The sequence below is a fragment of the Salmo salar genome, chromosome 23, assembly GCF_965601325.2.
Source record: "Salmo salar chromosome 23, fSalSal1, whole genome shotgun sequence".
NCBI classification, from domain to species: Eukaryota; Metazoa; Chordata; class Actinopteri; order Salmoniformes; family Salmonidae; genus Salmo; species Salmo salar.
The window spans coordinates 11,697,782-11,712,406 of NC_138313.1; the positions used below are offsets into that span (position 1 = coordinate 11,697,782).

A 14,625-nucleotide genomic window follows, 5' to 3' on the forward strand; every position below is an offset into this window, starting at 1 on the left:
GACGCAGCTCACTTGCCAGCCATGGTCCCAGCAATTTTGCATCCTATAGGCAATATCAAATTTGCAAAAATAACTTAAGAAATAGGTTAAAATACCTATGATTCTCACAGTGGCCCATTATGTTAGGCTATCAGTATTACTGGGCTATATCAGCCAATATGCTAGATGTAGTTTGAATAGAGCAGAGTTGGAGAGACTTGCCCTTTCTCTTGAGCTATTTTTATAGCCTACCTTTAAGGATTGGGAAGATTTTCAGACAGAAATATTGGTGATCGATATGTATTTCTAGGCAACATAATAAACTATAATGCTCAAAAAAATAAAGGGAACACTTAAACAACACAATGTAACTCCAAGTCAATCACACTTCTGTGAAATCAAACTGTCCACTTAGGAAGCAACACTGATTGACAATAAATGTCACATGCTGTTGTGCAAATGGAATAGACAACAGGTGGAAATTATAGGCAATTAGCAAGACACCCCCAATAAAGGAGTGGTTCTGCAGGTGGTAAACACAGACCACTTCTCAGTTCCTATGCTTCCTGGCTGATGTTTTGGTCACTTTTGAATGCTGGCGGTGCTTTCACTCTAGTGGTAGCATGAGACGGAGTCTACAACCCACACAAGTGGCTCAGGTAGTGCAGCTCATCCAGGATGGCACATCAATGCGAGCTGTGGCAAGAAGGTTTGCTGTGTCTGTCAGCGTAGTGTCCAGAGCATGGAGGCGCTACCAGGAGACAGGCCAGTACATCAGGAGACGTGGAGGAGGCCGTAGGAGGGCAACAACCCAGCAGCAGGACCGCTACCTCCGCCTTTGTGCAAGGAGGAGCAGGAGAAGCACTGCCAGAGCCCTGCAAAATGACCTCCAGCAGGCCACAAATGTGCATGTGTCTGCTCAAACGGTCAGAAACAGACTCCATGAGGGTGGTATGAGGGCCCGACGTCCACAGGTGGGGGTTGTGCTTACAGCCCAACACCGTGCAGGACGTTTGGCATTTGCCAGAGAACACCAAGATTGGCTAATTCGCCACTGGCGCCCTGTGCTCTTCACAGATGAAAGCAGGTTCACACTGAGCACATGTGATAGACGTGACAGTCTGGAGACGCCGTGGAGAACGTTCTGCTACCTGCAACATCCTCCAGCATGACCGGTTTGGCGGTGGGTCAGTCATGGTGTGGGGTGGCATTTCTTTGGGGGGCCGCACAGCCCTCCATGTGCTCGCCAGAGGTAGCCTGACTGCCATTAGGTTCCGAGATGAGATCCTCAGACCCCTTGTTAGACCATATGCTGGTGCGGTTGGCCCTGGGTTCCTCCTAATGCAAGACAATGCTAGACCTCATGTGGCTGGAGTGTGTCAGCAGTTCCTGCAAGAGGAAGGCATTGATGCTATGGACTGGCCCACCCATTCCCCAGACCTGAATCCAATTGAGCACATCTGAGACATCATGTCTCGCTCCATCCACCAACGCCACGTTGCACCACAGACTGTCCAGGAGTTGGCGGATGCTTTAGTCCAGGTCTGGGAGGAGATCCCTCAGGAGACCATCCGCCACCTCATCAGGAGCATGCCCAGGCATTGTAGGGAGGTCATACAGGCACGTGGAGGCCACACACACTACTGAGCCTCATTTTGCCTTGTTTTAAGGACATTACATCAAAGTTGGATCAGCCTGTAGTGTGGTTTTCCACTTTAATTTTGAGTGTGACTCCAAATCCAGACCTCCATGGGTTGATAAATTGGATTTCCATTGATTATTTTTGTGTGATTTTGTTGTCAGCACATTCAACTATGTAAAGAAAAAAGTATTTAATAAGATTATTTCATTCATTCAGATCTAGGATGTGTTATTTTAGTGTTCCCTTTATTTTTTTGAGCAGTGTATAACTTAATCATATTTAGGAAGTAGATTTCCTTGGAAAGATACTGTATCTGCCCCGTGCTTCTCTGCCCATGTATAGGCTATAGCCTACTCAAATTACAAGCGCACCTGATCTCGCACGTATGGCTATTGAACTTAAAGCAGCAAAAACAATGACAGTGACACTTGCTACATTTTGCATATAGGATATAGACTACCTTGTTGGATAATTTGCAGGCAGAAAAATAAATGGGTAATCAATATTTATTCAAAATAAAAAGGTGCAACGCTCACTCACCATAGTAGCCTAAACAATGTGCAGGTTGTGCCTTTTCCTTTTTAATTATAATTAAAATGTCATTGCACCTCGAATCATGTTGGTTGAGCGCCCTCCACTTCTTTCCATTAATCATATTTGTTTACAGACACTGTTGTAAACTACAGTCTAATCATATTTAAGTTAATTTCATATTTATGTTAACTGCCACGTAATTCTCCACCCATGTAGGCAGCCTACTGTATTTCAATGAGACCACACACACTAGTCGCACTTGAACTCGCACACCCAGCTAGGAGAGGAAGGCTACTGAAGTCAAAGCAGTGATTTCTGTGTGTTAATAATGCAAAAAGTTGCTTTTACTATAATAGGTAGGCTTAGGTTATTGCATACAAAGCAGGTAGACAACCGTTTCCAAATAATCTGCGGGACAACAAAAATATTTTCACCCCAAAGTCGTCTGTCTGACCGCCTGCAGCAATAAAAAAATGCTGACCACGCCGCAATGATCTCTGTCAAGACCCGCAGGTGCAGCACTCTACCCCGTAGAACTCACATCTGTAGCCATGAAAAGCTTTCAAAGGCTGGTCATGGCTCACATCAACACCATCATCCCAGACACCCTGGACACACTCCAATTTGCTTATCGCCCCTACAGATCCACAGATGATGCTCTTTCTACTGCACTCCACACTGCCCTTTCCCACTTGGACAAAAGAAACACCTACTGTACATGAGAATGCTGTTCATTGACTACAGCTCAGCGTTCAACACCATAGCGCCCTCCAAGCCAAGCACATCACTAAGTTAGACCGTGGAACTGAATACCTCCCCCTCTGCAACTGGATCTCCTGACGGGCCACCCCCAGGTGGTGAGGGTAGGCAACAACACATCAGCCTCGTTGACCCTCAACACAGGGTGCATACTTAGTCCCCTCCTGTACTCTCTGTTCACCCATGACTGCGTGTCCGTGCACGACTCCAACACCACCATTAAGTTTGCCGACGACACGATGGAGGTAGGCCTGATAACCGATGACAATGAGACTGCCTATAGGGAGGAAGTCAGAGACCTGGCAGTGTGGTACCAGGACAACCTCTCCCTCAACATCAGAAAGACAAAGGTGCTGATCGTGGACTACAGGAAAAGGAGGGCCAAGCACACTTCCATTCACATCGACCGGGCTGTAGTGGAGCGGGTCGAGAGCTTCAAGTTCCTCGGTGTCCACATCACTAAGGACCTACCGTGGTCCAAACACACCAACACAGTCAGGAAGAGGGAATTATTGGAGGCTGAGAGCATCTTGACTGGCTGCATCACAGCCTGGCATGGCAACTGCTTTGCATCTGACCGCAAGGTGCTACAAAGGACAGTGCGCACGGCACTATACATCACTGGGGCCAAGCTCCCTGCCATTCAGGACTGCTATACCAAGCGGTGTCATAGGAAGCCCCTAAAAATCATCAGACTCCAGCCACCCAAGTCAGACTGTTCTTTCTGCTACCACATGGCAAGCTCTACCGGAGTGCCATGTCTGGGACCAAAAGGCACCTGAAGCCATAAGACTGCTGAACAGTTAACCAAGTGGCTACCCAGACTATTTGTATTGACATTCTTCTCTCCACACACACAGTTAGAGCGTTGGGCCAGTAACTGAAAGGTTGCTGGATCGAATCCCCAAGCTGACAAGGTAAAAATCTTTCGTTCTGCCCCTGAACAAGTCAGTTAACCCACTGTTCCTTGGTAGGCCATCATTGTAAATAAGAATTTGTTCTTAACCGACTTGCCTAGTTAAATAAAGGTAAAATAAAATAAATAAAACCCAGTAACCAGTGGCATGTAAATCTTGGTGGGCCAAAAAAAAGTGGCATGCATGCCAGCAAAGCCACTAAACAATACATGAATTGCACTAAAACTGTGACAGTGCCCATGTAACAGTATAGCTTCCGTCCCTCTCCTCGCCCCTACCTGGAATCGAACCAGGGACCCTCTGCACACATAGACAATAGTCGCCCTTGAAGCATCGCTACACAAAAGCCATGGACCTTGCAGAGCAAGGGGGACAACTACTTCAAGGTCTCAGAGCGAGTGACGGCACCGATTGAAACACTACTAGTGTGCACCCCGCTAACTAGCTAGCCATTTCACATCGGTTACACTCACCCCCCTTTTGACCTCCTCCTTTTCCACAGCAACCAGTGATCCGGGTCACGGCACCAATGTAACAGTATAGCTTCCGTCCCTCTCCTCCACCTGGGCTCGAACCAGGGACCCTCTGCACACATATACAACAGTCACCCTTGAAGCATCGCTACACATCACTCCACAAAAGCCACGGCCCTTGCAGAGCAAGGGGAACAACTACTTCAAGGTTTCAGAGTGAGTGACGTCACCAATTGAAACGCTATTAGTGCGCACCCTGCCAACTAGCTAGCCATTTCACATTAGTTACACCCACAAACTGTTTGGGCCTATATAAAGCTGTCCCAACAGCAGTCCCAACACCTTACCCCTGCTAGACCTGGCTTGTCTGGTAGCGAAACAGTTCATTCAGCCTCATTTACTGCCTTTAAAAAAAACATAGCTGATATGGCTGACTTGCTTAAACAAATGTTGTTTCTAATGACAATTTAGAAGTACAAACTATGGCATAAGGAGACAACAAGCAGATAAGAGGCAATCCGTAATTTCGATTAAGACATTAATGAGCGAGCTAGGACGGACGTAGTCAATATAACTATTTTTTAGCACTTTTAAAATGTACAGCCCCAGAATTCAGAACATGGGTCGTTCTTACAGTATTCTCCCTGTACACCAAGTCAGAACCGTAGGATAAATAAAGGGGGCATATAAGCAGACAATGAAAGCTCTTACAATTATTACATTTATCTAAAACAGGTTATAGGCTACATGTGCACCACCAAGTCAGAATAGTAGGCAAAATGAAGAGTGCTAAATAGACTAAATTATTAGGGTGAGAAACATGGTCTACTAACATCTTACTACACAACATACACTTAAAAACTGTAATATCTTATGTTTCACCACTAAACACCTCCCTCTGCAACTGGATCCTGGACTTCCTGACGGGCCGCCCCCAGGTGGTAAGGGTTGGTAACAACACATCCGCCATGCTGATCCTCAACATGGGGGCCCCTCAGGGGTGAGTGCTCAGTCCCCTCCTGTATTCCCTGTTCACTCATGACTGCATGGCCAGGCACGACTCCAGCACCATCATCAAGTCAGCTGATGACACAACGGTGATAGGCCTGATCACCGACAACGATGAGAAAGCCTATAAGGGGGGAGGTCAGAGACCTGCCCATGTGGTGCCAGGACAACAACCTCTCCCTCCACGTGATCAAGACAAAGGAGATGATTGTGGACTACAGGAAAAGGAGGCCCGAGCACACCCTCATTCTCATTGACGGGGCTGTAGTTGAACAGGTTGAGAACTTCAAGTTACTTGGTGCCACATCACCAACAAACTATCATGGTTCACACACACTAAGACAGTTGTGAAGAGGGCACGACAAAGCCTATACGCCCCCAGGAGACTGAAAAGATTTGGCATGGGTCCTCAGATCCACAAAAGGTTCTACAGCTACACCACCGAGAGCATCCTGACTGGTTGCATCACTGCCTGGTATAGCAACTGCTCTGCCTCCAACCGTAAGGCACTACAGAAGATAGTGCGTACGGCCCAGTACATCACTGGGGCCAAGCTTCCTGCTATCCAGGACCTCTATACCAGGCGGTGTCAGAGGAAGGCCCTAAAAATGGTTAAAGACTCCAGCCACCCTAGTCATAGACTGTTCTCTCTGCTACCACACGGCAAGCGGTATCGGAGCGCCAAGTCTAGGTCCAAAAAGTGTCTTAACAGCTTCTACCCCCAAGCCATAAGACTCCTGAACAGCTAATCAAATGGCTACCCAGACCCCTCTTTTACGCTGCTGCCACTCTCTTTTTATAATCTATGCATAGTCACTTTAACTCTACCTACATGTATATATTGCCTCAATTACCTCGACTAACCGGTGCCCCCGCACATTGACTCTGTACCGGTACCCCCTGTATATAGCCTTGCTTGTTATTTTACCGCTGCTGTTTAAGTATCTGTTACTTTTATTTTCTATTTTCTACTTATCTATTTTTTACTTATTAACACTTATTTTAAAAAAAATCGTAACTTCTTAAAGCATTGTTGGTTAAGGGCTTGTAAGTAAGCATTTCACTGTCAGGTCAACACCTGTTGTATTCGGCGCATGTGACAAATACAATTTGATTTGATTTGATTTGCAGCTTCAAAGAAAATAAAATGTTATTTATCACATGCGCCGAATACAACAGGTGTAGAACAGTGAAATGCTTACTTACAAGCCCTTAACCAACAATGCAGTTTTGCCTGCCAATGCATGTGTTGTCCCAATCAAGTACCCAAGCTAACTGGCTGAAGTTGACTAGCTTGCTAGCTACTTCCAGACACAAATGAGAGAACACCTCAATTACCCTTTTACTCGCCCTAGCAGAGCTGGTTAGGCTGTATACATGTTTTATAGAGCATTCGTGACTAATTATTACTTTTTTTGCCTACATTTACTGACACCAGTCATATTCAGTGGATCTTGTGTGTTTGTAAATTCATCAGTTATTCTGCACTCTGGCACACTCAAACAAGAGTGCTCTGAAATCAGAGTAGATAGCTAGCCAGAGTGAATTTGAGAACAAGAGATATGCTAACTGGATAACCGTCATTTAGCATAACTAGCAAAGCGATTCACATTTCTTGCCACCAAACCTGATGACACGTGCATCTCTAGCTGTGTAGCCATACGAGGGGGAAAAGTCTGTCACTCACCCACTCATCCAATGACATGATGTCCTCCTAGCAGCTAGCTAGCTAACGTTAGGCTATGGGTTTTTAGCTTGATCCATAATTGTTTATGCTGTTTTCTTGTGACATTTATTTGGATACATCAATAACAATGAGCCAATGAGGCGCGATTTCGCCTGGCAAGAAAATGTGCTTTCTTGTCAGGTCACTGTTGTTCAGAGGAGCTAGCCAACAACACAGCTAACACAATCACTTCAAACTAAAGCTGGAAAGACTGCAAACTAGCTGCACTTTGTTTCGTTTAAAAAAAAAATCAATTTACATTTCTTTGTATATATCCATAAAAATGATGCCAGCTGATTCATGATTTCGACTGGCTGCGAAATTCTGCCTGCCTGTCTGTCTCATCCCGACTCCCGACATGTTCATTACTATGGGACAGCTGGAGATCAAATTTAAATATTGAAACAATGTTGCAAATGTCAGAGAGACAGACAGCAAAGTTTATACAAATCTCCGCTGTTGAAAACTAAATGTTAGTCTAAAAGAAATGTGAGATAATGTCACACCCATATGGTCACACCCATATTGATCAGGCCACACCTCGCCACACCCACCAAACGGGAGCAAACCGGAAACGTACCCGTGCACCGTTTTGGGGGAAATGTGTCGTTCAATACAAATGTAGCAAACGTTGGAGCGAACTGAACACACCCCTGCCTGCAGGTAGCTGTTCTGGCCCTGCCAATGATTGGCTGCAGTGGGCGGGGTCACATATAGGTATTTCAGTCAACACAGACCAGAAATGTGTTAAAGAAAAGATGAAACATAGAACGTGAAGCAATTCTCAAATAGCTCCTTTCAACTAGTCGAGAGAAACCCCAGAGTGCAAGAAACAACAGAAAAGGATAACATCAAGAAGAAAAAAACAGAATGGGATTTATTAATTGGATGGTGATTTTTGCCTTGATAGGCAGAGGCTCTCAGGTAAGAAGGAGGACTTTTTTTTTTTTTTTACTGTGAAGCTATATACCTGTGCTATTTGTGTAGGACATAGCATATATTTCAAATACATTACTATTGCAATAACATCAGAAGAACATGAATAGTCTGTTGGAGGAAAAGGAATGAGCTATCTAGAGAGAACACTGCCTTATTGACTGGCATACCTGTCATCAGGTGTAAGATTAACCTTGAGTAGGGAACATTCATTCCAGGAAAGTGATTGTTTGAATTTTATAAAACTTCTCATGGTATGGACATTGTGTAATGTAATTTTTTTTTACATTCCCTTAAATTATTATATATATATTTTTCTGTTTTTACTTCCTTTTCTGTTTTTACTCCCAGAGTTCAGCTTCATCAGGTAAAACATTTATATTTTTGTCACATTACATGCACATTCCTAAACAGTCTATATTTTTCAACTGCAGAAAATGATGGTCGGATGAAAGTGGATTAAAATAATCCTGATTATTACACTGGAATGATCATGTAATATGTAGTACATGTATGCAATAGTAGTGCTATAATATGTTCTAATTTGATCCAGACATTAACCCAGTATTTGACAGTGATTCTGTCTCTCACCTCATATAGAAATCACAGTGTCGATATTCACCGTAACATCTAAGAGTATGACAGTGCAGTGGAGCAGATGCTCAGGAGCCAGTTCCTACAAGATCACAGCAACCTCCAAGAACTCCCTGGATGCCTCAGCATTCGCCCAGTTCGGTGCCAACTCTGTGATGGGCTCCATCAACTCTCTAACCCCCAACAACATGTACATCATCAGGGCTGAGGCCATGGATAACAGCCTGAATGTTTTGAGCCAGGCTGAAGTAGAAGAGACCACCGGTAAATCACTGTCTCCTATGTGACCCTAAGGAGATGATGGTGAAACAATAGGCTATACATTATGTTGTGATCTCGTAACATTCTGTTATTAATCTCCGCTCCAGGGCCAGTTCTGTTTTTCTCTCTCATAAGGGAATATAGAAAATCTGTCCTTAGAGCAATGTTAAGGGACAACCTCTCATAAGAAATATAAAGTATATTATTACAGTTGGCTTATAGTGAAAAATAAAACCAGTTATGATTATTGTGGTGTAACTGGTTACAATCCTTACATTTTCATGCGGGTATCTCCTTAAGTGAGTTTCAACAATTCCCTCTTCTTGTTTTTTCTGTAGCTTCTGAGGTGCCCACCATCAACATGGCAACATCAAAACAGAGTGAGAGCATGACCGTGGAGTTCACTCAGGTGTCCGGTGCCACTTCCTACATCCTGCGTGCCGAGACCGCCGACATGTCCTTCTTCTGCGAAACCGAGGTGTCCTCTTCCCCTGGGACCGTGCTCAACCTTCAGGCCTACACCGACTACACTCTCAGTGTCATGTCCGTCAACAGCGGAGGCAGAAGCCAGCCTTCCCTCCCTGTGGTAGCAAAGACAGGTATTGTCCCTTGTACCTCACATTCACATTCACCGTCTGTTGGGGAAAGAAAAAAACACAAGAGTATGAAAGCCTGGTATAAAGAAATTAGTCATTGACAGGGAAAACAGTAACAACCTTTATCTCCAGTGCCCCCACCATAAGTCACTCGATCTCTTTGCTGACGTAAATGAACCAAAGCCAGGAAGAGGATTGTAGCTACATACCTGACCTTAAAAACCTGATTTCAGATGAGGTATTGCAAATCCGGTACTTTCCTCTATTAGTGAGATGCTCTTGCTGCCCTGAGGAGGGAGGTATCCGCTGTAATTATATCTGACCCCTCTCCATACACAAAGAATAAACCTAACTGGGTTGACAACTGAGAACACTGCGTTGGTTACCCTGGGAATAGGACCTGAGTTAGTCAGCCTATCGGATATCTTCATGTACCAAAACAAGCCACCAGCAGTTTCATCCTATTGTGTTGTGGTTTGACCTTCTTTAGAAGGCAGAGGAGAGGGAGAGAATTTTGATCGTCTCAAATCTCAGTCATATAGTACATTGTAAAGTGATCCCACAGAACAGAAAATACAATTTAGAGCTTTCTGAATGATATCACACAATTAAAAGGCAAATCATGAACAGTCCCAACACAGACAAACAAATACACACCCTACATAACATGTCTCATTGCTGTCTCTCTCCTAAAGTGGTTGCTGCGCCCAAGCTCAGCTCCACCTCTCCCAGCAATGACACCATTGTGGTGGGGTGGGAGCCTGTGGACCACGTTCTCCTGTACACCATCAGCATCATCATGGAGGGCTCAGACAGCAGGGTGAAGCTCAACACCACCGACACCAGCGTGACCTTCTCTGGCCTGGAGGCCGGGACAACCTATTGCATCAAGGGCAACGCCTGGGACCCCGAGAAAAGACAGGGAGACGACTTCACCGTCTGCCAGATCACACGTAAGGAAGAGAGGGGGATTTTTGGTTAGCAAGTACACTCTTCAGTGTTACACTGCACTGTTACATTTTCTTCAGAAAATGGACCTTATCTAGCTTTATTTCAATTTCAGTTAATGAGGCTTTTTCAAGACCTGATAGGGATAGGGTGGAGCAAATGGCAAGCGAGAGCACCAATTTGTGCAGTATATTTGTAAGCACATTTAGGATTCATCTAGGTCTGTACCTAATTGTGTGTGTGCTCATGTTGTTTCTCTCTCCTCCCTCCAGGTCCATGCATCCCTGGGCTCACTGAGTTGGAGGTGAGGATGGTGGGCTCTGAAGCTGGTCTGTCTGTGTCCTGGGCTCCATCTCAGGGGGCAGGGGAGTACCTGGCCTTCAGCTCAGAGGGGCTGAACTGTACCTCTACCACCGGCACCTGCACCCTGGCCCCCGTGGGGTGTGGCCAGAGACACACCGTCACCGTGACAGCCATCAACGAGGGAGGACCCAGCATCCCTTCTTCTCCTGAGGAGTTCATCACCTGTGAGTAGACATATCAATCAGTCAGTCAATCAATCAATCAAACAAACAAATCGATTGTTTGTTTTATGGCAGGTTTATGGCAGGTTTGTGTTTGTCTTCTATCTAGTAATAGAAGACACAAACCTGCTATGTAAAGCACAGCATATTGATACACTTGAGATCATTCTACTATTTCATCAACACATGAGATGCATATGTAAGGTACTAACAACACAGGAATTCATTTAAAGTAACATGAATAACTTGACCTTTAGCCACTATTACAAACATCTAATAACCATATAATGAACATCTAATAACTGCACACCTGCCGAGTGTTTCCCTGCAGTCCCCTGCCCACCTGAGCCTCTGCATGTGGAGGAGACCAAGGCAGGTAATTGCTCTGTGTTGTGGGACGCCATACCCTACACCGACACCTACGTGGCCTTCATCAAGAGGGATGATGGTCAGGAGGAGAGGTGCAACACCAGCTCCACCAGCTGTAACTATCACTGCCAGTGTGGATACACCTACCTGATGACCGTGTTCGCCTTCAGCCTGTCCGGATCCAGCCCACCGGGCCCCGTGCTCAACTACACCACCTGTAAGTAGAAGCTTTAGCTCTACGGTCTAGCGGTGTGCCGATTCGAACCCAGTCATTCACATAACCACACACTCTACCCAGAGACCCAGTACACATAATGTGCCTCTGAAATCACGCCATTTAAAAAAAAAACAGCTCACACAAGTCTCATTCAGCTCATTGAATGGGGATCTTAATAAATATGAATGCTGATAGATGTTCTTCAGATATATCATTGTCAATATGAACTGACGTGGGCTAAGTACTGAAATAAATATATTCCATGTCTCTCTCTCTCTCTCTCTCTCTCTCTCTTTCTTTATCTCTTTCTTACTCTCTCCCTCTCTCTCTCTCTCTCTGTCCGTCCCCAGTACCCTGTTGTCCCGAGGATGTGTTCATCTCCCTGGCCTCCCCCGGCACCCTGGAGATCATGTGGTCAGCAGTGCGCGGGGCTGAGGTGTACGAGACGCGGGCGGTGGAAGGGTCAGAGGTCATCCTGTGTAACGACACGGCACCAGTGTGCGCTCTCTCCGACCTCACCTGTAACATGCCCTACAGTGTGGTGGTGATCCCCTGTAATGAGATTAGAGGGTGCAACCACACCTGCAGATCACACACCAAGGAGACGGGTAACACAAACATATTTTTTTTAAATTGCCACATAGACAAAGTGTCTGCTAACTAATCATATCATCAGTTTATTTGGATGAATGGGAAAACATGATGTGTGTCATTACACCCACAGGTAAAAGATCACGGTGACGCTAACCCTCCCCATGCCACTTCCTCTCTCCTTCACTTTCTCAGCTCCCTGTATGCCAGAGATCCTGAATGTGACCCAGATCAACACAACCAGTGTCAATGTCAGCTTTAGTGCTCCCAACAGAGCAGGTACCACCTACAAAGTGAGCGTAGTGGCCCAGGACAACAGAAACACCTGCACTTCCAGAGGAACTTCCTGTGAGATACTTGACCTGCCCTGTGGTGAGGTCTATGAGGTCAGCGCCATAGCCACCACCACCGTGGGCGACAGTTTTCCCAGCTACAGTATTCCACTGGAAACAGGTAGGGAACCATGGAAATTATATGGAGAAAGGGAAAGGTTTTGGTTAATTCGTTTGGACTACTGGTATCACTTGTTACTGGTGATGTTGTGGTGAAACTTTTATGAAGTTGTTCGTCCAGCTATCTGCAGATAGATAAAAAAAAATAAGTATACATTTCTCACAATTGTGCTTTCCATTCGTCCCCTAGCACCCTGTTGCCCGGCAACCCTTAACGTTGAACAGGTGACTCAGGCCATGACCAATGTCACCTGGTCGATGGCGAGAGGCACACACACCTACATGACCTCTCTGACCTCACCGAAAGGCAACGCCCGCTGCCACACCCTGGACACCCACTGCCTGATGGGATGCATCACCTGCGGAACAAACTACACCGTCAGCATGGAGGCCATCAGCCGCACTGGACACATGTCTGAGTGCACCTATCATGGCTTCTCATCCAGTAAGTGACAGATAGATTAATATATCCCAGCTTCTCATCCAATGAGTGAAAGACACAAGCACCTATCATAGCAACAATGGGACCACTGAGTCAGTGGAATGGAAAAATGGAAAACGTTCTAGGTGAAATACTGACTCTAGGTGAATTACTGACTCTAGGTGAATTACACACAATTAATTTCTATAGCATTAAGTTACAGAAGAGTGTCAGTTTGATCATAGCCAAGTACATTTTAACATCCACATACCATTGCACCCTGCACAGTTGCCACTCTAGTGCCATACTGAACTATCTTTCCCTCCCAGGTGCTTGTTGTCCATCGGGCGTGAAGCTGTACAGGATGGCCAACAACACACTGCGTGTATACTGGCGTTCCACTGGCGGTCTCCATAACTACACGGCCAAGATGGTTGGTAGCCAGTCCAACTACACCTGCACCCCTCCCCCCGGGGGCAACACCTGTGAAGTGCCGGAGATCATGTGTGGGGACGTCTACAACGTAGTGGTGGCCCCTCTCACCCAGGACGGAGCCATGGTCCAGTTCTGCCCCCAGAGGATGTACTCAGGTAGGCTACTCAATACCACAATACCACTTGAAAGATCTACATAGATAATCTAAAAGGAAATTACATTTCAGTCAAGTTCATTTTTCTTCGTTTGTATAGCATGGTTTTACAAAGTCATTGGCATATACCAGATTATTATGCTCTCTAGGCTTCTTCCTAGGTTTTTCCTAGCCACCGTGCTTCTACACCTGCATTGCTTGCTGTTTGGGGTTTTAGGCTGGGTTTCTGTACAGCACTTCGTGACATCAGCTGATGTAAGAAGGGCTTTGCAAATAAATTTGATTGATTGATTGATTAACATATTCTTGTCTGATTTCAGTTTCCTGCTCGGGAAGCAATGTTGGAATGGGTATGTTTTTGAGTACTTTTTCATAAATTATCTGTAGCCTAGTATTGGTTTTCACAGACTCAAGCCTATGGTATTTTGTGGGATAAAATGGAGGGGAAATTATGCATCAGTGCAAAATGTATTCACTTCTCTAACATTTCTCAAATATATTCTTTCCCATAGTAATCTATCGAGGAAAGAGAAGTCTGGACTAGCAGATGGTATGTATCATGCAATTTCTTATCAGTTTGAATCAGAGCACCTCTAGTACACAATCCAAACATACACTCATAATACTATAACTTCTGCATTTACCATTATCTCCCAAAGTAGCTCCCGTGTCATCCCAGCTGAACACACTCTAGGAATAAATAGCCTTTGAGTGGCGGATCGAATCACAGCAGAGCACAACAGGAAGCATTAAACTGAATTTATGGGTCAATAAAAAACGTCCTCAGCCTGTCAGAGTGAATAGGGTTTTCAGCCATAGACCTTTATATACAGTATTTATATGTTTAATTGTCACATACACATTTCACTGCATCTATCCAGTGTACCAGGTATGAAGGTAAAACCCAGATGCAGACAGCGTTGAATTAACAACGGGTTAATAATCCAACAGGTGCAGGCAATAGACAGGTCAAGGCTGGCAGGGGTCAGTAAACCAGAGGTGGGGCAACGGTACCGGATGGCAGGCAGGCAAAGGTCAATAATCCAGAGGTGGGGCAAAGGTACAGGTCAGCAGGCAAGCTCAGGGGCA

At 45.3% G+C, this 14,625-nt stretch overlaps 1 protein-coding gene across 1 annotated transcript; it reads left to right on the forward strand.

Annotated features, from left to right (window-relative positions):
* Positions 1–8,324: 8,324 nt before the first annotated feature.
* LOC106584052 (fibronectin type III domain-containing protein 7) lies at positions 8,325–14,127 on the forward strand. Its single transcript, XM_082967849.1, has 12 exons — positions 8,325–8,341; positions 8,575–8,832; positions 9,168–9,428; positions 10,121–10,378; positions 10,646–10,904; positions 11,197–11,483; positions 11,834–12,091; positions 12,270–12,527; positions 12,717–12,971; positions 13,277–13,537; positions 13,857–13,886; positions 14,049–14,127. Exons 2-12 carry the CDS (start codon positions 8,613–8,615, stop codon positions 14,078–14,080), a joined length of 2,379 nt encoding a protein of 792 aa, XP_082823975.1. The 5' UTR covers positions 8,325–8,341; positions 8,575–8,612; the 3' UTR covers positions 14,081–14,127.
* The last annotated feature ends 498 nt before the right edge of the window (positions 14,128–14,625 follow it).

Bases quoted from the DNA above. Each gene is read 5' to 3' on its own strand.
- LOC106584052 (XM_082967849.1), top strand. From the start codon at position 8,613: ATGACAGTGCAGTGGAGCAGATGCTCAGGAGCCAGTTCCTACAAGATC. The intron at 8,833-9,167 runs GTAAATCACTGT...TTTTTTCTGTAG, and splicing joins TGAAGTAGAAGAGACCACCG to CTTCTGAGGTGCCCACCATC. The intron at 13,887-14,048 runs GTATGTTTTTGA...TCTTTCCCATAG, and splicing joins GGGAAGCAATGTTGGAATGG to TAATCTATCGAGGAAAGAGA.